The sequence below is a fragment of the Sorex araneus genome, chromosome 6 (genome assembly GCF_027595985.1).
Source record: "Sorex araneus isolate mSorAra2 chromosome 6, mSorAra2.pri, whole genome shotgun sequence".
Classification (NCBI taxonomy): Eukaryota; Metazoa; Chordata; class Mammalia; order Eulipotyphla; family Soricidae; genus Sorex; species Sorex araneus.
Genome location: NC_073307.1, coordinates 85,268,857 through 85,291,370, shown reverse-complemented (window position 1 = coordinate 85,291,370; position 22,514 = coordinate 85,268,857). Strand labels below are relative to the sequence as shown.

Below are 22,514 nucleotides of genomic sequence, written 5' to 3'. Positions count from 1 at the left end.
TGTACATATCTGTGCATGCATATGTGTGTGGAGCTGTGCTGTATGTGGGAGGCTGTGCATGTATGTCCTGTGTACATGCTTATGTGTGTGCATGTGATATGTGCACATGTGAATGGTATGTGTGGCGTGTGTGTATCTGTGTGTGAGTGTGTGTGTGTGTGTGTGTGTGTGTGTGCATCCATGTGCCTCGTGCCTCTCCCAGCAGGCCAGAGCGCCCTGAGCCAAGCTGGGGAAGGGTCCAGCTCTGAGCTGTTTGTCTGTCCCTGAGCAGCCTCACCCCAGCCCGGAGTCACGCCCTGGAGGCGTCCACGCCCGCGGGTGCAGCCTGGGCTCTGGACAAGCCCCTGGCGAGGGTCGCGCCCGCCTCACGCCACTGTCCCGACTCCCAGCAATCACAGCCAGGGTGGTGGCTGGGGCGCCCCCCCCCACGCTTGGACCCCGACTCCCACAGGGGCGGGTGCTGGGGCCTCGGCGTGTGGGAGCCTCAGGCCCGCCGGGGCCCACTCTGTCTGCGTGAGCGGAAGCCACAAGGGCTCTCCCGCCCCCGAGCCCGACACCCCTCCCATGGCCCCCCGGCTCACGGCCCCGCCAGGTCCCCCCACAGGCTGCACCCGGGGCCTCTGCCAAACATGCTCTGCCCTCGCCCAGCTGCCGCGGCTTCACCGCGCTGCCCATGGCCACCGGGAGGGGCCGGGCGCTCCTCTCCATGGCAACCCGCTGCCGCCCCCTCCCACGGCCCTCCTGCTGGAGAGGACAGCTGCCAGCTCTCCGGTCCCCACAGCCTCCTGTCAGCCCTCCTGGGGCCCGGGGCCCCGCGCCTGCCCGCGCCAGCCCAGCCCGCGGCACCCAGTATTCCGCACAGACCAGTAGGGTTGCGTGTGCGAGTGCGCGCGTGTGCGTGTGTGCGCGTGCGCGCTATGGCATGCTCCGACTGAATGTGAGCCCCCGACACTCCGCGAGCGCCTGGCTTTGGTGGGGCGCAGCCTTTACACAGGGCTGGGCTCCATCCAGAGCCTGGCCAGCTGCGCTCCCGGAGCACAGAGCCAGGAGCAACCCCTGAGCACCGCCATGTGTGACTCCCCCCGAAACTAGCCAGTAAAAGGCGATGAGATAAGTGGTCTCCGCACACGGGAGTCTGAGAGGTGGGTTTCGTCCCTCGGGGGCCATGACGCTGCTTGTGGATTCTTTTTTAAATTTTTTTTTACTTTTTGGCTCACACCTGGCGATGCTCAGGGGTTCCTCCTGGCTCTGCACTCAGGAATTACTCCTGGCGGTGCTCAGGGGACCCTATGGGATGCTGGGAATTGAACCCGGGTGAGCCGCGTGCAAGGCCAACGCCCTCCCCTCTGTGCTGTCACTCCAGCCACCTGCTTGTGGCTTCTTCTGTTGGACCGTGACACTGGGGTCTCCTCAGCCCGGCCTGCTCCTGTGGGCTGAGCCGATCCCCCCCCCCAACACACACACCCTCCACCCCATTCTGACACCAGAGAGAGGAGTAGCCTGGATCTACGCCCATCCCCCCACACCAGAACCTGAGCTCCCTGCAAGACAAATTCCGTGGCTGGCTGCCCTCCAGCCAAGCTGCTCGTGGCTGAAGCCCGCTGGGACCCCACGGCCTGAGCTGCCCCCCTGCCCCCTGCCCCAGGGCTCTTACCCCGGCTCAGCCCCGAGTGGAGTGTGCTGCCCTGGGCGGGCTCTCAGCAGGGACGCAGCCCCCCCCCCCCCCCCCGCCTCCCCAAGCACCCGGGGCTAAGCCAGAATCTGCCCTTGCGCTCTGCCACTGAGACCCCCCCCCCCCCCGACCCCGTCCCGGGGAGTCCTTCGTCCTGGGCTGTTCAGGTAACAGGAAGCTCCCAGCTGTCCCCTGGCCCAGGGAACTGTCCAAACAGACAAAAGACAAAGTGACTCAGAGCTGAGTCTGCAACCGCGGCAGGGGCCAGGGCTGAGGCCAGCAGGCGGAGGCGGCCAGTTCTCGGCTCTCCGTGGGGGAGCGCGTGTGTCTGTGTGCACGCGGGAGGGTGTGTGCGTGCGTGAGGCACGTGCACCTGCGTGTGCATGCGTGTGCGTGAGTGCCGGGGCATCTGTGCCTGCTCAAGTGTGTCTGCGTGTAACGTGACAGCACGGGTCTGCCTTGGGCACATCCGGGCCATGGAAACAGGAGGAGGGCGGGGCGGGAGGCAGCGGTACCCACAGGCCCACGGGGGCTGCGCCTCCCAGCAGCACTGCCCAGCGAGAGCCCACGAAGGGCCCGTGGGTGGTGGCATCGCTGTGGTCCCCACCTCTGCCCCCTCCGCCTGCCTGTCGTCGGGGCCGGGGTCAGCGGCTCCCGTTCACCGCAGCTTCCTTGTCTGTTTTGTCTCATCTCTCTCTCCCTCTCTCCTCTCTCTCTTTCTTTCTCTCTCTTTTTCTCTCTCCCTCTTTCTCTATCCTCTCTCTCCCCCCTCTCTCCTCTCTCCTCACTTTTTCTCTCTCCCCCTCCCTCCCTCTCTGCTCTCTTGTCTCTCTCTCCTCTCCTTCTTTCTCTCCCTCTCCCTTCCTCTCTCCCTCCCTCTCTCTGCTCTCTTGTCTCTCTTCCTCTCTTCCTCTCTCTCCCTCTCTCTCCTCTTTCCTCTTTCTATTCTCTCTCCTCTTTCTCTCTCTCTCCCTCTCATTTCTCTCCCTCTCTCTCTTTCTCCCTCTCTCTCATCCATTCTCCCCGTCTCTCCCCCTTCCATCCCCCCCTCCCTAAGCTGCTAGGGCTGCTCCTGCCCAGGCCCCCAGAGGGAAGGACGCAGGGCTCAACCTTTCGGACAGTTGGAGGGGACACCTCTGAGCCCCAGATCTGTGTTTAAGGTGAAAAGCCCCTTTTGAACCTGCTCAGCACTTGCGAGTGGCTGTGCGGGGTGTGACGGGTGGGGGGGCGGTGTAGTGCCTGTGGTCCAAGAGCCTGCACTGGATCTTTGGAGGCCACTGTGCTGGCCTGGATCCGTCCCTCGGGCAGGTGACCACAGAGGACACAAGGCCCAGTGGCTGGGTGAGGAACTCCCTGTCCTCAGGGGCGACTGTCACCTCGATTCCCTTCTCACCCCAGCTCTTCTCGTCTTCCCTCCAGCTGCCAGCACCTCTTCCTCTGCTCCCCCTCCTCCCTGCTCCTCCTCCTCCTCTACTCCCCCTCCTGCCTTCTCCTCCTCCTCCTCTGCTCCCCCTCCTCCCTGATCCTCCTCCCTCCCTGCTCCACCTCCTCCCTGCTCCTCCTCCTCTGCTCCTCCTCCTCCCTGCTCCTCCTCCTCTTCTGCTCCCCCTCTTCCCTATGCCTCCTCCTCCCTGCTCCCCCTCCTCCCTGCTCCCCCTCCTCCCTGATCCTCCTTCTCCCTGCTCCCCCTCCTCCCTGCTCCTCCCTCCCTACTCCTCCTCCCTCCCTGCTACTCCTCCCTCCCTGCTCCACCTCCTCCCTGCTCCTCCTCCCTCCCTACTCCTCCTTCCTCCCTCCTCCTCCTCCCTCCATGCTCCCCTCCTCCTCAGCTCCTCCTCCTACTTTGCTCCCCCTCCTCCCCTGTTTCCCTCCTCCCCAGCTTCCTTTCCTGTTCCCCCCCCTCCCCTGTTGCCCTCCCAGCTCCCCCCTGCGCCTGCCCCTCCAGCTTACCTTTGTACTGCGGGATGGGAGTCTTAAAGTAGAATCCATCCCTCCAGGCGTATTTGAATTTTATTAGGTGAACTTTGAAGAAGGATTTCAGGAAGAAAAACAGAAAGGGTGTGCATGAAAGAGAGGAGAGGGCGGCCTCCTCCCCCTCCCTCCCTCCCTCAGCCCCCAGGAGAATATTCGGGACTGCCAGCCTTGACTTTGCAGTGATTGGTTGGCTGCTTTCACCTCCGTGCTCTGTCCTCCTCCCTCGAGAGGGGGACATGGACACCACAGCCAGGAGCCAGCGGGTGGGCGAGCAAAGGGGATCTGACCCAGATGGCACCACACTCAGGCTGGGCCCTTCGCCCCACTGGCCCTGCGCGCCCCCAGCTGCCCCCCGAGAGTTTGGTCCCCACACCCTGGCACCTGGCGTGACCCAGACAGGTGGGGCTGCTCTTTTGCATCTGGGAGTGACAGACTCCTTCCCCCACCCCGCAGGCATCGATTACCGGGTGAAGACAGTGACCGTGGACAACTCACGGGTGGCCCTGCAGCTGTGGGATACAGCGGGGCAGGAGAGGTGAGGAGGTGGGGGGGGCTGAGGGGGGAAGTGTGGGGTGTGTGTGTGTGTGGGGCTACTGTGGGCGTGGCCGTGAGCTTGGTTATGGGCGTGGCTACGGAAGTTGTCTTGGGCATGACTCTGGGCCTGGGCGTGGGCGTGGCTGTCGGTGTGGGCGTGGCCTTGGCATGGTTGTGGGCGTGGCTGTGGGCGTGGCTGTGGGCGTGCTGCAAGTGTTGCCTTGGAGTTGCCTGTGGTGTGGGCGTGGCGGTGGGCTTGGCTGTGTTGTCTTGGAGTTGCCTGGGCGTGGGCTTGGGCATGGCTGTGGGCGTGGCCGTGGGCGTGGTTGTGGGCGTGGCCGTGGCCCTGGGGCAGGGCCGGCCGCTGCAAAGGAGAGCCCTGCATCCCACCCCGCCCTGGACCGCAGGTACCGATGCATCACGCAGCAGTTTTTCCGGAAGGCGGACGGCGTCATCGTCATGTACGACCTGACGGCGCGGCAGTCCTTCCTGTCCGTGCGGCAGTGGCTGAGCACCGTGGAGGTGAGGGCGCCCCGCCTTCCAGGGTCCACCCCAGGCCCTCTGCCCAGCTCCTGTCCGGCCCGCTGCCCTTTCAAGGCCTATTGACCAAGAATCCCCTCCCCCCCACGCCAGCACCAAGACATTCCCGGTGCCCGGCGCCAGACCAGTTTCTGGGGGTTCAAGAGAGAGGCCTTGGGATTAGGGCCATCCCGGGGAGAGGGGCATGGAGTGGAGGGTCCCCTAAGAAGTGGGGAGTGGCTCCCACCCTCCTCCTTCCCGCCCCAGCACCCCGCCGGGCAGGAGCCCCTGCTCTGGGACGTTGGAGGGAGGCAGGCAGGGCTGCAAACTGTGCCTTAACTGTGCGGGTTAACTGGATCCCGGGCACTGCATACCCCACCCCGCCCCAGCACTGCAGGGCTGACCCCCACCCAACAGGGAAATGCAGCCAGAGGAGGGAAGGTGGGGCTGCAGCCTCAGGACTGCTCCCCCCACCCCCAGCTCCCCTGCAGACCGCGGCTGGAGCAGGGAGGGCGAGCGGGCCTGGCCCTGATTCTGAGCGGTTTCGAAGATGCTCCCTTTGCGGTCCCCTCTGCGGCTGCCCAGCTGATGCCCTGGCCCGCAGGAAGGAGCTGCCCGGTGGGAGAGTGTGGACTGTCCCGGCCCGGGTGGTTCTTTCTCTGGGGCTCTGTGAGGCTCTAGCGGCACGCTGGGGCGAGTCCTTTCCCCTCTTTCCTCAGCTGTCCCGGATTCCTAGATGAGTTCATTCCCCTGCAGGACACAGAGACCCGGGACTCACGGGAGCAGGGAAGCCCCCCTGAGCTGCACGGACGCTCCCCAAACCCCCCAGCCCCGTGCCTCCTGGGCTCCCAGACCAGCCCTTGTCTTTCTCTGTACATGCGTCTCCCGCGCTGCCCCCAGAAGCTCACTGCGCAGGCATGCGGGTGGGAGTGCCCAGAGTCCACCCTGGGCAGCGGCCACTTCACCCAGGCGCCCCCTCACTCATCCCACCACCCAGGGCTGTTTCTCTGACAGGAATTTTGACTGTGGAGCCACTCCTCATTAGTTTTTCTGGAAATTAACATTTTTTTAAATTCATAGAAGTATGGGGTGGAGGAGAGAGAGAGAGAGAGAGAGAGAGAGAGAGAGAGAGAGAGATGGAGCGAGATGTTAGAGAGACGAAGACTCTCCAGTGAGCAAAAATCTGAGTACGGATCTCAAGTGGAACTGTGGGTAAATCTCCAGAACTTCGACTGTTGTTGTTGTTGTTCTCCTCCTCCTCCTCCTCCTCCTCCTCCTCCTCCTCCTCCTCCTCCTCCTCCTTCCTTCTTCTTCTTCTTCTTCTTCTTCTTCTTCTTCTTCTTCTTCTTCTTCTTCTTCTTCTTCTTCTTCTTCTTCTTCCTCTTACTCCTCTTCTTCTTGCTCCTCCTCCTCCTCTTCTTCTTTTCCTCCTCCTCCTCCTCCTCTTCCTCCTCCTTCTCCTCATCCTCCTTCTCCTTCTCCATCTTCTCCTCCTCCTCACTCCTTCTTACTCCTCCTCTTTCTCTTCTTCTTTCTCCTCTTATTCTCCTTCTTCTTCCACTTCTCCTCCTCCTTCTCCTTCTTTCTCTTCCTCTTACTCCTCCTCCTCCTTTCTCTTCCTCTCACTCCTCCTCCTCTTCTTCTTCTTCTTCCTCCTCCTCCTCCTCCTTTTCTTCTCCTTCTTCCTCTTCCTCCTCCTCCTCTTCTTCTTCTTCTTCTTCTCCTCCTCCTCCTCCTTCTCCTCCTTTTCCTCCTCCTCCTCCTCTTTCTTTCTCTTCCTCTTACTCCTCTTCTTCTTGCTCCTCCTCTCCTCCTCCTCCTCTTCTTCTTCTTCTTCCTCTTCTTCTTCTTCCTCTTCTTCTTCTTCTTCTTCTTTTTCTTCTTCTTTTTCTTCTCCTCCTCCTCCTCCTTCTTCTTCTTCTTCTTCTTCTTCTTCTTCTTCTTCTTCTTCTTCTTCTTCTTCTTCTTCTTCTTCTTCTTCTTCTTCTTCTTCTTCTTCTTCTTCTTCTCCCTTTTTCTTTCTTTCTCCTCCTCATCCTCATTCTTCTCCTCCCCTCCCCCTTTCCTTTCTTCATCCTTCTTCCTTCTCCCTACAGTGTTCAGGTCTTACACCTTTGTGCTCTGAGATTGCTCCCGGCAGTGACAGGGGGAGCAGCCTGTCAGGCAAGCGCCTTAACCCCTGTGCTCTCTCTCCAGCTTCTCCCTTCTCTACCCTTAACCCCCGTCTCTCTCATTCCCAAGAGAAAGCAGGAATGCGAATGGCGACCCAGATAAGGGTTTCTCCAGACAAAGAGAAGCCAGGTGGTGTACCCGGGGCTTTGGGCCACAGCGTGAATGGACACAGAGTCAGAGAGACAGTAATGCACATGCGAAGGAGTTTTATTCCAGTTAACTGGGGTCAGGTATCTCACTCACAAAGTGGTCTCTTGATAGCGACCCCAACCTCCAAGCGCGAGCACTATATAGGCTCCAAGGTTGAGCAAGCGCTATGGTAACAGTGACCAAGCAACAGCTGTCAGCGATTAGTCAACACCTGGGTTCCTCTGCCTGTACCTTCGCGGAGAGGGGCCTTGAGCATGGCTGTGGCTAGGTTCCCGTGGTCTTCGGCCGCCGGGAGCTCTGCTCGGGGCGGGGCGGGAGGCTGCAGCCTGAGTCCTGAGCCTGAGTCCTGAGCTCAGAACCAGGACTAAACCACACTGCCCCACCCCCCCCCCCACCCCAACACGCCTCCCAAACCAAAACGGAGACGTAGAAATAAGATGAAATACAGTGCAGAGCCAACTCCAGCCCAGCCCGGGGCGGAGATCCTGCATTTCCAGCCAGCTCTCGGAACCCATTCTCCAGTGGGGTTGGTGCTCACCTCCCCACCTCCCCGGGAGAAGTGAGTCTCTCTCAGACACGCCCGCTGTGCTTCCAGAACTTTCCACACGTCTTCGCACAGGTCCAAGAGGAAGGAGGGGAGGCGGGCTCAGCAGGGTGCACCCCAGAGCCGAGTTCAGCTGGGTGCCACAGGGCTTGGGGTGGGGGCGGGGGGGTGTCTGTGGGGGAGGCTGTGCACTGTGGAGTGAGTGCCCTAGCTAGCGGGAGGAATCACACGCAATTATCACCGAGATTCTTGAAAAGCTCCATCATTCTGCCTTGGCAACCGGCAATCAGGGGTGTCAGGTGACAGTTTTCAACTTGACACCTAATTGGATCCAGGGGAACAGAAAATAATAGGTACTTGCTGCCTGTTCCTCCAGGGGCTCAGAGCACTTTGCTAGTTCCCTCACCTGGGGGTGGGGGGTGGGAGGAGCTTTAATCACAGGCTTCCCGGCCAGGCTGGACGCCCGGTTATTAAGGGGGACGGACGCTGGCCAGAGGGGGCCATGCCCCTTCCTCCTGAGAGCTGGGAAGCACCCGGACAAGACAGGCTTTTCCAGCCATGCGTGCGCCTCCGTGCCACTTGCTCTGGCAAGGGCATGTGTGGGCTGTGGCGGCAGCTGTTAGCGGGTGGGGTGGCTAGGGGAACCCCCCAAGGAAGTTCTTCCCATCTCGGCTCTCCCACTTCCTGTCCGGGCAATGTTGGCCGACCACTGGAGAGCAGGGTTGGCTGAAGGAGAGAAAGCAGGGCCCAGGATCGGAGCTGTCTCGGGGAGGCCAGCAGGAGCCCGTGTGTGTGTGTGTGTGTGTGTGTGTGTGTGTGTGTGTGTGTGTGTGTGATTGTGATGTGTGAGTGTGTATATGTATATGTGCGTGTGTGTATGAGTGAGTGTGTATATGTGTGTATGTATGTGTGTGTGAATGTATATGTGTGTATGTGAGTGTGTGTAGATGTGTATGAGTGTGTATGTGCGTGAGTGTGTGTATATGTGTATGAGTGTGTATGTGGGTGAGTGTGTATATGTGTATGTGGGTGTGTGTGAGTGTGTGTATGTGTATATAAGGGTGTGTGAGTGTGTGTATGTGGGTGAGTGTGTGTATATGTGTATGTGGGTGTGTGTGAGTGTGTGTATGTGTATATAAGGGTGTGTGAGTGTGTATATGTGGGTGAGTGTGTGAATGTGTGTGTATGTGTGCGTATGTGTGTGTATTTGAGATTGCGAGTGTATATGTGTGTGAGAGTGTATATGTGTGTATGTGAGTGTGTGAGCGTGTGTGTGTCTGTGCATGCGAGTGTATATGTGTTGTATGTGAGTGTGTGAGCGTGTGTGTGTCTGTGCATGCACGCGTACCCCTGGAAGAGTCTCATGGGCCACAGGAAACTGCAATGCTTTGGTACAAAAGAAGCCCAAACCCACTCTTGCTTCAGGAGGCTGGAGATCTCCTTCCCCAAGCCCCTTCTCCCTTCCTCCCCTTGGAATGCCACAGATCTTCCTGCCCGCGGACCTTCCTGCCCGCAGACCTTCCTTGCCTGCAGACCTTCTGCAGATGGAGGCCCCAGCTGGGCTCATGCTTGTAAGGGAGAGGCCAGCCTTCTCCTGCCAATCTCCCTTTCCCAGGAAACCTGGTTTGCAGGGCTGCCTCCTTTCCCGCTTCCCGAGCGCCCCCCCCCCCAGTCTTGCAGCCCCACTATGGGAGTGGGGGGGCAGGCAGGAGATTGAGGGTCACCTGTTGGATCTGGAGAAACCAATTCTGCTCTAAGGGCAGAGGGCCAGGCAGGACAGACCAGTGTCTCTTGGTCGGCTCAGAGCTCTTGTTCGAAGAAGGGACATCCTGGGGCCCCAGGGAGGGAGTGCACCCCCCCGCACCCCCCCCAATGTCCAGGTGGCCCCAGGGCTGTGCCATGGCCCTGCCCTGGCGTCTGTGAAGCAAGTCACTCATTTCTCCTCACTCCTCCTCCCTGATCTCTCCAAAGAGACGCTCCCGGGGGCCAGACCCTCTCTCCTCGCCCTCGCCGTGCCGCGCCGCTGCCCCCCCTGAGCGCTTTGTCATGGGTGACAAGGTACAGCGCGGAGCGAAAAATAGCAGTTTGATTTGTTTCCCCACGTTCCAAGTTGAGCTTGAAGTGCTGGCAGTTTCAAACGAGCTACGCAAATAAATCTTGTTTTGACTCATAGTCCAGGGGGTGGATAAATATGGAAACCCCCAAGATATAATTTTGCAGTCTTTTTTTTTTCTTAGCATAACTGCATGCTTAATGTGCTGAGAAAAAAAAATTTTTTTTTTTGTTTTTTTGCTTCTCACGCCAGAGAAACAGCAGCACTATCTCAGTGCTTTTTCTAGCCTCCCGGCAAATAAATATTAACACACACACACACACACACACACACACGCGTGCGTGCATGCGCGCAAGTGCACACACTCACACACACACATACACAATTATAACTGAGCAAAGCCAGCCTCTGTCCATCTGTGCCGAATGCCATCCCCTGACAGGGTTGTTATTCCGAGGCAGAGATGGGAAAGCTTCTGAATTTCAGCGTCTGGCGTTCAGCAAGTTCTGGTGCAGGGGAAGGTACCCCGAGCGATGGAAGATGAAGGGAGACCTTTGGGCCCGAGCATCCTCGGACAGAAAGGGACGCCAGGGCTTGACCCGTGACTCTGAGAACACAGACTTGGCCCAGATGCAGAGGCCAGGACAGAGACCGGGACCCCGAGCTGGACCGGGGCCCAATGTGGTACCTTCTCTGGGGTCTGGTGTGCTAATGGGCTTTTACCAATTCTGAGCAAATGCCCCCGCCAGACACCGGGTCGTCCTTTGGAGGGAGCTTTGGACAACACCTGGCACTGGGCTGCTCCTGGCTTTGTGCTCAAGAGTGACCCCTGGAGTGACCCCTGGAATGACCCCTGACTTGTTTGCTGTACTGAGGATTCGAACCCCTCTCCTCCCTCCCCTCCTCTTTTCCTCCACTGCTTCTTTCCCTCTTTGCCCGTTGCTCATTCCCTCCCTCCCTCCCTCCCTTCCTTCCTTCCTTCCTTCCTTCCTTCCTTCCTTCCTTCCTTCCTTCCTTCCTTCCTTCCTTCCTTCCTTCCTTCCTCCCTCCCTCCCTGTTCCTTCCTTCCTTCCTTTTCTTTTCCTCTCCTCTTTTCTTCTCTTTTCCTTCTTTCCCTTCTCTCCCTCTTTCTCTCTTCCTTCCATTCTCTGCTTTTCTTCCCTCCCTCCCTCCTCCCTTCCTTCCCTCCTTCCTTCCTTCCTTGCCCTCCGTGTCTTCCTTTCTCTCTCCCTCTGTGCTGGGGACTGAACCCAGGACCTCATACCCAGCACGAGGCAGCCCTGGCCTCCGTGCCACATCCCTGGCCCCCGCAGGCCCCTTCATGGCCCCAGAGGCCTCGTGGCTGCTCTCCGTGGGCAGAGCTGGAGCCAGGGCTTGTGGCCGGCCCCCGCTCCCGCCCTTCGGCACCTGGCACCCCCCAATCCCATCACTCCAGAACCTGGGTTAGAATTCTGCCTGGAGATGTCGAGTCTGGTGCTCACATTTTCTGAGCGTTCCCTTGACGAGGAATCCCACGGGCCTTAGTCATCCTCACACGTGAGTCTCCAAATACCTCCCGTGCGGGCCCCAGACCCCACCTCCTGGCCATCGCGCTGCCTCTTCCCTTTGCTTTGGCAGCTCGGGGAACGGGGTGGGGGGCTCCCATGGGCCGCCCTCCTGGTGAAGGGGGACTCCCCAGACTGGACACTGGCCCCCTGGGGTGTCCCGGCTGCAGCTGAGGAGTTGGCGGTTTGCGTGTTCCTGGCGTGCAGCGTCGCGCCCCTCTCTGTGCTCTGGTCCAAGCAGGGGGGGGGCGGGCACAGGCACTGCCGCCTCGTGCTAGAGCTTTGGTTCCCCATCCTGGCGATCGTTTCCCCACAGGGGCTCAGCCCTGCTTCCTTTTGGTTTGGGCTTTGTTTGGGGGTCACGCCCCCCACAGTGCTCAGGGCTCACTCCCAGCACTGCGATTCCTCAGTGATCCCACTCAGGAAACACTCCTGGCAGTGTTTGGGGACACCAGGTGGGATGCCGGGGACCAGATCGAACCCAGGGGGGGCCACAGGCAAGGCAAGCACCCCCCTCCCCAACGGGCTGTCGCGTTGGCCCTGAAGTCCTGCGTGGAGAGAGTTCCAGCTCTTGGGCTGCCCTGTGTCACCGTTGGAACTAAGAACTGTGAGGAAGGGCTTGGGGACTTGTGGCACCTCTCGTCACTGCCCCGTTTGTTGTTGTTGTTGTTGTTGTTGATCTTCTATATTCTCTGGGCTATAAGTTGCTCCTTTTGTAAATGAAAATTATTCTTTTTTTCTCCTGAGCTGCTGTTAAGAATGAAAGTCTAGGGGCCAGAGCAATAGGGCAGCAGGAAGTATTCTTGTCTTGCCTGCAGCAGACCCAGGTTCGGTCCCTGGTACCCCATCTGGTCCCCCGAGCACCAGCAGGAGTGATCCCTGAGAGCATTAGCCAGGAGGAAGCCCTGAACATCACCGGGTGTAGCCCCAATGCAAGCAAACAAATGTGTAAGCTGGAGAGCTAGTACAGGGGTGAGAGCACTTTCCTTGCATACAGCTAACCCGGGTTTGGTCCCCAGCACCCCACAGGGCCCACCAAGCCATGCTAGGAATGATCTATGAGCAGTCAGGAGTAATCCCAGAGCACACTGGGTGTGACCTCCCCACACACATCAAAAAAAAAAAATGTTGGGGATGGAGAGAATAGTGCAATGGGGAGAGCATTTGCTTTGCACGCAGCTGACCCAGGTTCAATCCCCAGCATCCCATAGGGTCCCCCGAGCACCACCAGGTGTAACTCCTGAATGCAGAGCCAGGAGTAACCCCTGAGCATCACCCGTACCATCTCATGTGACCCAAAAAGAAAAAAAAAGAATGTTCAGACTAAGGACCCCACATGAATCCTTTTCCAAGGTCATCGCTTCTAAACGGGCATTTGAAGTTGTGTCAAGTTAGCCCAACTCTGGGCACCCAGACCTGGTAGATCCAGCATCAGCATTGCACCCTGTCCCCATGCACGCAACCCTCTCTACCCAGCATGGTGCAAAGATTCTGCCAGGAAGCACCCCAGTTGCACTGGAGAAGGTCAAGTGGCACTCACGAGAGCTGGAAGTGGCAGCAAGATTTATTTCACACTGGCAGACCCAGGAGAGAAAACTGCTTCGCTCTGAGCCTGGAAGGAAGAAAGACTGGGCTTATCATGCACTTCTTTATTTTTTCTGCTTTTTGGGTCACACTCGGCGATGCACAGGGGTTATTCCTGGCTCATGCACTCAGGTATTACTTCTGGTGGTGCTCAGGAGACCATGTGGGATGCTGGGAATCGAACCCCAGTTGGCGGCATGCAGGGCAAATGCCCTATTCCTGTGCTATCACTCCAGCCCCTATGATGCACTCTTACTTCCGTACAAACAAGCGAGGAAGACTTCCGAGGGGACCCAACAGCGAGAAGAGTTGTACAGGACCTTGGTATCTGCCTTAGATAAGAAACACTCTTGTGGCTGGAGCAATAGCACAGCAGGTAGGGCATTTGTCTTGCATGCGGCAGACCTGGGTTCAATCCCTGGCATCCCTTATGGTCCCCCGAGCACCGCCAGGAGTAATCCCTGAGTGCAGAGCCAGGAGTAACCCCTGAGCATCACTGGGTGTGATCCAAAAAGCAAAACAAAAAAACACTCTTTATGCTGGCCGGACCTGGGCTCACAGCATCCTGTTCCAGTGCTCCCCACTGGGATCCCACCAGCCGTGCTTGGCCTTTCTTTAAAAAACAAGAACCTGGGGCTGGAGCAGTCACGCTGCAGGCAGGATGCTTGCCTTGCACACGGCCAACCTGGCTTTAATTGACTGTCCCCAAGTGCCCAGGTGCAGTGCGCCCATATTACCAGCAGGGGTGCCCCAGTGGCACCCCTGCAGGGGGGAATAGGGCTGCTGCAGTCACAGCACAGAGCAGGGGGCCTGTCCCCAGGCAGAGGGACAGGCCTCTCCCAGCAGACACGCCGAGGCGGGAGTGGTGGGGCTGGCTGTCGTGTGCTGCAGCGCGTCCCGGGTTCTATAATATTCCCAGAAATAGAAACATTGAGATGTTTTTTGCTTTTTGGGTCACACCCAGCGATGCACAGGGGTTCCTCCTGGCTCTGCACTCAGGAGTTAGTCCTGGCGGTGCTCGGGGGACCCTATGGGATGCTGGGAATTGAAGCTGGCTTGGCCGCGTGCAAGGCAAATGCCCTCCCCGCTGTGCTGTCGCTCCAGTCCCTTGTCAGACCTTTGAGGATACAGACTGGACTGCCGGCCTCGGCACAGCCTGTGGTATCTGACCCAAGGCCTGGCGCATAATTCAGATCTTTTCCTCAATAAAATATTGAGGAAAGACTGTGAACCCCGACCTTAAGGAGCTTCGTGGGGAAATCGCGGGGAACGTTTAGAATGTCGGGGAATAACAGCTACAATGGGCCTCTCTTGGCAGCCGGGAGGGTCAACTGGGGCTTCCTCCCTCAGTGCCACACTCACGCGTGGTACCGGGAGCCCAAAGGAGCCGTGAGCTTTAGACGCCACCTCAGGGAGCTTACCTGCCCCGGTGGGGACCCCTGGAGGCCCTGGGTCCCACAGAACCACCTCCCCCCCAAAGAAGTGTCCATTCATGGACACTTTCTGCTTTCTGCTCCTTTATTTGGCTTACTCAGGGCTTACTCCTGGCTCTGTGCTCGGGGATCACTCCTGGTGGGCTCTGGGGACCATGTGGGATGATGGGGATCAAACCTGAGTTGGTTACAGGCACGGTAAGTGCCCTGGCCTCGGTACTATGGCCCCAATGCCCTATCCATCCCTTTCGTGACGTGCTGGGGAAGGACGTGCGTGTCTGTTGCACATTCCATGCGCTGTACCTGGGTTTGGGCGCTGGGGGGTGGAGCCAGGGCCACGCAGACGGGGCACAGGCGGCCCTCTCGGTAGGCAGGGCTGTGGGCACGGCAGGGATCTCAGCTGGTGGGAGTGCCCCGAGAAGGGGGTCATATTGCCATGCTTGAGTGACCGCTGGGGCCAGTTTGCATCTCTCCTGTCACTGCGTTAAGCCTGCCCCTTCCAGAATCCCCTTCTGGAACCTTCTCTCAGGTGTCCTGCGCTGTGTTCTCCAGGAAGCCGTGGGAGATCACCTTCCTGTGCTTCTGCTGGGCAACAAAATCGACATCGAGAAAGAGCGAGAAGTCCCCCGCGGCCTGGGCGAGCAGCTGGCCAAGGTAACGGGCAAGCACGTCCATTTCTCCTCCTGGCGTGAGCCAGAGGCAGCTGGGAAGTGTCCAGAGAAGGGCAGGAGGGGTGCCCTGGACCCTCACGGGAAGCCTCCTGTGCAGTGGGATGTCACCATAGAAAGACATGCACAGGGGCTGGAGCCATAGCCCAGCAGGGAGGGCGTTTGTTTGCCTTGCACGCGGCCAACCTGGGTTCGATTCCCAGTATCCCATATGGTGTCCTGAGCACTGCCAGGAGTAATTCCTGAGTGCAGAGCCAGGAGTAACCCCTGTGCATCGCCAGATGTGACCCAAAAAGAAAAAAAATGACACACATAGCAAGACAGGGGTGACCAGGAATGACTGGGGGCATTCCCCCAAACCCTCTCCCCTGGAACTCAGAATTATGCCTTCTTTCATGTTTCTTGTCGTATGGGGGTGAGGCACACCCAGCCCTGCTCAGGCCTGACTCCTGGCTCCCTGCTTGGGGATCACTCCTCCCGGCAGAGCTCAGGGATTGAACCTGGGTTGGCTGCCTGCAGGGCACGCATCTTACCCACTGCCCTAGCTCTTACTTGGGCCAGGAGCAGGCCTAAGAATTTAGGCTGTGCTGTCGCTCCAGCCCTGGGAATCTTAACCAGACTCGGGTGAACCTTGGACAGTGTGTCTCTGTGCCTGCCCCCAGCACGGTCCTCTGCCCGGCCAAGGGACACTGCAGGGCCCTGGGCGTTGGGCCTGGAGGTTCCTGGCACGGAGGCTGTGTGGCCCTCCCGCCCCTCCGTTGCAGGCACAGCGCTGCCTGTGACTCGTGTCATTCTGAGGGCTCGTCCACAAACCCCGCGTGGCTTCAACACAACCTCCTGCGCCCTTGTCCCTGCCTGGGAAGGAACCGGGTTGCCCCCCCACCCTGCAGGTGCCTGGGGTCACCCAGATGAGCCCCTTCAGCTCCAGGAGCACTTGGACAAAGCCTCTGGCACCGCAGCTGCCAAGGGCTCAGTTGTCCAAAGGTGGTTGCTGCATGCCCGGGCGCTGGTTGCAGAACTGACACGTGTCAAGAAGCGGAAGAGCAGGACAAGCTCAAGCACTGCATATGTGTGTGCTGGGGGGAGGCTTAGGGGGCCCAGGATGCCCCCCTCTGCCTCCCCACTCCTCCCCCTACAGTGCTCTCTCTCTGCTGTCTGGTTTCAGGAGAACAACCTGATCTTCTATGAATGCAGTGCCTACTCGGGCCACAACACCAAAGAGTCTCTGATGCACCTCGCCAGGTGAGGGACAGGAGGCAGCCGGTGGGTGACCACGGTGTCTGAGGGCCGGCCTGGGCTGGAGAGGGGGCACGCCCTCCACTTCCCAGACCCTCCCCTGGGCCCTTACCTCCTCAGCCTCAGGGTCTCTGCGGGGCGGGGGCCCCCCGTCTCTGTGTGGGACTTCAGGGCTCTGGGTGCAGGGACAGCCTCTCCTGACGCCTTCAGAGACCCCAGGCAGCAGTGCTCCAGCTCTTTCAGTGCAAACAAATGCCACCAAGGAAGGTCGGGTCTCCAGCCCTGCCGTGCCCAGCTGGCCCTGCAGAGGTTAGCTGGGTACCGTTAGTCTGTGGGTTCCAGGGAGAGGAGCCGTGGGGGGCCTGAGGGACGATGGGTCACTGAGGGAACTGGCTCCTCGACAGACTGGCCTCTAAGCCTCTGTCTCTTCCAACGTTAAGAAGACAAACCCAACAAGACTCGAGTTGCACATGTTCATTCCAACTAGGCATGTGTTTTATTCCTTGCATTCCCCTCCCCCCCATCCACCCAGTCACCCACCTAACTATCCACCCGTCTGCCCATCTTTGGCCATTCATTCACCTGTCCATATGCCACCTGCCATCTACCTGCCCATCCAGCAACCTGCCTTCCCACCATTCACCCATCGAGTCATCTGTCTACCTGCCATCCATCCCTCACTCAACAGCCTACCCATCCACCTACCCCTTACTCACTTACCTACCGTCCATCCATCCGCCCGTGCATCAACTCACCGTCCATCCGTCCATCCGCCCACTCCCCACCTACCACCCATCCACTCGTTTACCCTATCTTTCCATTCACCTGCTCATTTATGTCCATCTGCCATCTGTTCATCTTCCATCTACTCATCCATCCATCCTCCATCCATCCACTCTCTGGCCCACCCATCCTCTTTGAAAGTAGAAGACAGCGATAAGAGATTTAACTTTAAAAAAAAACTTTACTGCCAAAATTTAATCTGAAACTATGATTCCATGAGACAGGCCTTCTATAGAATGAATAACCAATAAATACATTTCTCAATGCCCTCAGATGCCCTGATTGATTGGCTCCCGGTGGGCCCCTGGGGATATTCCTAAGGGCTCATACCTAACAATAGCATCAATGAGGGTCTACAGCAATAGACTAGGGCACCAGCCATTAGGACAAGGGGGGCACACAGGAGGGAAAAGGTGAGGAAGGGACCACAGGTGGAAGAAGGTGGAGCAAAGATATTGCTTTGTGATGTACCAGGCACTATGTAGGCTGGAGAGTCGGAGATGAAGGGACGGTCTCTGCCTTGAAGAAGCTGTGCCTTCTGGCAGTGGGGTATGCGCTACAACCGGGAAGGGGCAAAGAGCTGCCAGAGGCCACCCCCGGGGTGGGGGCATCCTGGAGGAGCTGTCGTGAAGCATCCCTGTTGGCTAAACTCTGGCTGGGCAAGTCAAGAGCTGTGCCCCTATGTAAAGTGGGGTTCTCTCCTCGCCGCACAGACGCTCTGTGTGTGTGGCCCACAGCCGACCTTCCATGTGGCTGCTTTGGGGGGATCCCAGGGCTCCTCCAGGGCTGACCCTCTGCCCTCCCTCCCCAGGATCCTCAAAGAGCAGGAAGACTCAGTGAAGGAGGACACGGTCCAGGTGAGCCAGCCTGCCAAGAAGAAGTCCTGCTGTGGCTGACGTCCCGCCCCCCTAGCCGTGCCCCCGGCCCCCCAAAGCCAGCAGCTGCCACCACACCGGCTACACCTCGGGCTTGGCTGCAGCTCGCCTCCCACGGGGGCCGCCACAGCACCGGAGCCCGGGTGCCCTTTGTCTGTTTGTTGTCTCCGCTGGTTTCCTGGGGAGCCAGGCGGGGGGCACGGAAAGGCAGAGGGACTTTTCCAGAAGAGCGGCCGAGTGCCTTCTCCCACTTCCATCCTCTCCCCTCCCGGGCCCAGCTCAAAGGCAGCGCCCAGGGGGCGTGGCCCCAACACCCTCTCGAGCGCAGGGAGAGACTCTTGGCAGGGTTTCCTAGACCTCGAGGTGCTCGTGGGGTGTCAGGAGAAGCCAGGCTGGGTGCCCAGGGCCGCTCCTTGCTCCCCCTGGTCCCGAGGGGTCAGAGTCCAGCTGCTCTCGGCAGCCATGGCCAGGGTCTCCGGAATGATGCATTTCACCAAAGAGCCTTCAGGCTCTCCCTCTCTGCAGCACCCACGCACCCCCCAGACCCCAGGGCGGGCTGACGGCAAATGCGCCTTTAGGGGGGCGGGGGGGGGGGGACTGGCCTCCTTCCCCTGAACTTGCACATGAACATGAAGAGGAGGCGGGGCGTGTGCCCCCTTGCTGCTAAGTAGAGCGCCCATTTCTGGAGGCTACCAAGAAGGTACACACACACACACACACACACATACACACACACACACACACACGCATGTTTATCTAGAGAGAGCAGTGGAAAAGCCATTTTCTAAATGTTGCTCAAAATAGCTCTGGGGAAAGCGTATGCGATGATTAACGGGGTGGATTGACAGGCAGGCTGGCGGGCCCAGACCCTCTCTGACTCCACTGAGTGCCTTTCGCTGGCTCTGCCCCACCCCCCAGGCTGTATTTCAAACCAAGACAGCCAAAGTGCCCGCCGGCATTTGCCCGCACTGTGAGAAGACAGCCCAGGGCTGCAGGACCACTGCCCACACAGAAGCCCCAGGCACTGGGGGGGGAGGGGAGCCATGCCCAGGCTCCGTGGGGAGCCCCTTTGGCTGGGTGCCACTCAGCTTCCAGTCCCTGGAAGCACCGCACTCAGCACCCCGGGCTGGCCCCTGCGGGTGAAGCTTAGGTAGATAGAGATCACGGCCAGTTCCCCTTTCAGGGTCCAGAGACCCTCGCCCCCAGGGGCAAGCAGGAGAAAAGGGGGTTCTGGACTTTTGCACACATAGGGAGATGCGTCAGGCTCAGGGGTCTGTCTTCCCTGCAGTCTCCTTCTCAGGCACCCCTCCCCCCTCCATCCTCACCCCTCTGCTGGCCCAAGGCATCCTTCTGCTTTGGGCCAAATCTCTCTCTAGCTCCTGGTTACTCTCAGGGGATGTGCCGCAAAACCCAGCACTGAACACCAGGGGGCGCTGCTCCTGGGCATGCTGGCACCCTTCTGGGTCCCAGCTTATCCTTACCAGGAAGGTGGATCTTGAGGGGTCTCATTCTCCCTACCCGGAGAGTTTAGGGGGACAGGTTCATGTCTTGACCTAGGTTGACCCTGCCCCTTGTTCAAGTTCAAAGGGCGCACCCAAGGAATTCCTTTTCCTAAGAGAGGGCGTGGGTCAGGGTGTCACTGGGAAGAAGCCAGGGGCACTGAGCAAAACACTCCAGTAGCGTGTGTGTGTGTGTGTGTGTGTGTGTGTGTGTGTGTGTGTGATGACAGTTCGGATCTATAGGGCAAGTAGTCCAATGCCAGGACATAGCTTCTCCAGACTCACAGATACCTTTCTCCCCAATGGCTGGGCCCTGGCTTTGGTGGTCCACAGTGCTTTGTTGTTTTATTTTGGGTTGAGGGCACACCAGGCAGTGCCTAGGGCTTGCTCCTGGCTCTGCACTCGGGGATCTCACTCCCGGTGGTGCTCCGGGCACTCTTGTGAATGCTGGGGATCGGATTCAGCTCTGCTGCATGCAGGGCAAGTGCCTTAACCCCTCCGCCATCACTAGAGGGGGTTTATTTTTCCTCTTGGAGAAAGTGCCTTTGGGGTTTAGATTCAGATGAGATGATGCTGGTGTCTGATCTTCCACCCCCCCAAATAATCCTGAGAGAGAGAGAGAGAGAGAGAGAGAGAGAGAGAGAGAGAGAGAGAGAGAGAGAGAGATGGAGAGAGGCTTTCAGAAGGGGTCTGCCTCCCATCCCTCTCCAACTCCACTTGGAAAATGTGTGGCAGAAGGAACAGACCTTAGAGGGAAGAGGGAGACCCTAGGGATATCCGTGTCCCCATTCCCAGGTTCTCCTTCCTCTCCCGGTTCCCTTTAAGCTGCCCTGGAGGCTACCGCCACCCCAGGGCAGGCAGAGCCTGGCCCAGCACCTGGCAGGACTTCGGGGACCCTTCTCCCTTATGAGCTTGAACTTAAGTCACTTACGATCATTCCTGAACCATTACGCGGTCTCTCGTTCCCCTGTGGATGGGACGGCTCTGTGGGCGCCTGGCAGAGAGATTGAATGTAACATATGTGAAATACTGAGCACCGTGCCCAGTACCAAACACACGCTAACCAGTCAGGGTTGTGAGCTGTTGGTGAATCTGTGACCCGACGGCTTGGTTTCAGATTCAGAAACAACTCACCCTTCCTGAAGTATCTGCCCATCCCTGGGCAGTCTCACCAACACTACCTCTTCTCAGCACCCGATTCCCCAGCCTAGCAGCCTGGCTTATGAACTCGTCGTGTGTGGCTTTGCCTCTTGGCTTTCTGTTCTGTGTTATATCTTCGGTATCACACACTGCGTGTGTTTAAAGTTTGTGCCCCTTCACAAGCAGAGACTTGCCGTTTCTTTTTTTGCAGCTGTCTCTTTAATTACGTAGAAAATAAAAGTTCTAAACAAAAATGCATTTCTACAACCTTTTATGTCTTGTCCCTGTAATTATTTGTATGAACATTCGTTAGCCTTTCGTTTTTAACTCACCTTACTGTGTAGCGTTCTTTTATTTCAGTCATCTTTCTTGTAGGGTTGGCTGGAGACAAATCTTTCTGTTTGGTTTATCTGGAAACACGGGAGCTTTCACTTTGTAAAGGTTAGTTTTGCCAGATAGAGAATTGTTGGTTGGGAGAGTTTGTTTTCCCTACCAGTATTTTAAGGAAACCATCCCATTGTTTCTTTTTACTTTCTTCTTAAAAAAAAAAAAAAAAGAATCACCATGAGATACATAGTTACAAGGCTGTTCATGATTGGGTTTAAGTGATACAATGTTTCATCACCCCTCCCATCACCAGTGCACATTTCCCACCACCAATGTCTCCAATTTCCCTCCCCACTCACTCCTCTCCCTCCAGCTTACCTCTATGGCAGGCACTTTTCTTCTCTCTCTCTCTCTGTCTCTATGTCTCTGTGTTTCTGTGTCTCTGTCTCTGTGGGTTTTTTGTTGTTGTTGTTGTTTTGTTTTTGCATTTTGGGTCACACCCAGCAATGCTCAAGGGTTACTCCTGGCTCTGCACTAAGGAATTACTCCTGGCGGTGCTCAGGGGACCATACGGGATGCTGGGAATCGGACCCGGGTTGGCCGCATGCAAGGCAAATGGCCTACCCGCTGTGTTATTGCTCCAGCCCCTCTCTCTGTCTCTCTGTCTCTGTCTCTCTGTGTCTGTCTGTCTGTCTCTCTCTGTCTCTCTCTGTCTCTGTCTCTGTCTCTCTCTCTCTCCCCCCCCCATTTGGCCATTGTGGTTGTGCCCGAGTTTCAGATCCCCAGTTGCATAGAGACCAAGTCCACACACGATAATGCAACAGCAAAGGAACTTTATTACTAGCCTGAGCCAGCACTAGCCCAAGTCTCACCGAACGTAGTGGCGTCTTGCCAAGGACCCCTACTCCGAATCACCAGCGGTTTATATAGGGGTCAGGTTAAGAGCAGTTTATATGCTGGTCTATTTTTAGCATCAGCCCTAAGACGACAGTGGTCAGCAGATAGGCAATGGTGAGGAACTGTTTCTAAGGAGGGGACAGTGACCCCCGATGACTGGCCAGACCCAACTGCCCAGTTCGTTATCTCGGCAAATTACTCAACTGTGAGTTTACCAGCAACTGCAAGTCCTGCTCCGGGGAAACAGACACTGAGCCTGGTTGAAACTTAACATTAGCTGCAGCTTGCCAGGGCATCCGTTTCGCCTCACATGGTTTGCAATACGGATGCTGAAAGGTTACTATGTTTCAAATGCACCAATCAACAGGCAGAGAGTAGCAGGAAGGATTAGAAAAGCATTATTTCTTGACCCCATAGTCTCTGATGGAAAGTTGGCTGTTAATTTTTATCAAGGGCCCTTTTGAAGTGATGCATTGAATCTCTTTTCCTACTTTCAAAATGCCAAACAGTGGGTCTCTTTGAATTCATCCTCCTTGAAGTTGGCTGAACTTTTGAGTTGTGAAGATTCACGAACAGCTTTCAGAGAATTTGAATTTGGGGGAGTTTGGGGTTGTGATTTTCCTAGATATTTTTTTTCTTCCTTTTTATTCCCTCCCCATCCTCACCCCCAGGGTTGTGGGTGTGGGCCAAATCCTGCAAAGCTCAGGGCTTCCTCCTGGCTCTGGGCTCAGGAATGACTTCTTGTTTTTGTTTTTTTGTTTTTCTTTTCCTTTTGGGGTCACACCCAGCGATGCACAAGGGTTACTCCTGGCGGTGCTCAGGGGACCCTATGGGATGCTGAGAATCAAACCCAGGTCAGCCGCGTGCAAAGCAAATGCCCTACACACTGCTGTTACTCCAGTCCCAGGAA

General features: G+C 57.7%; 1 protein-coding gene across 1 annotated transcript in view; it reads left to right on the top strand.

The window, feature by feature from the left end:
- Positions 1–18,212, top strand: part of CRACR2A (calcium release activated channel regulator 2A) — a 152,069-nt gene extending 133,857 nt beyond the window's left edge. The window contains 5 exon segments of the mRNA XM_055144165.1: positions 4,100–4,181; positions 4,588–4,702; positions 14,732–14,833; positions 16,013–16,089; positions 17,678–18,212. Coding sequence (XP_055000140.1) covers positions 4,100–4,181; positions 4,588–4,702; positions 14,732–14,833; positions 16,013–16,089; positions 17,678–17,762 — 461 coding nt within the window. The 3' untranslated portion in view covers positions 17,763–18,212.
- The last annotated feature ends 4,302 nt before the right edge of the window (positions 18,213–22,514 follow it).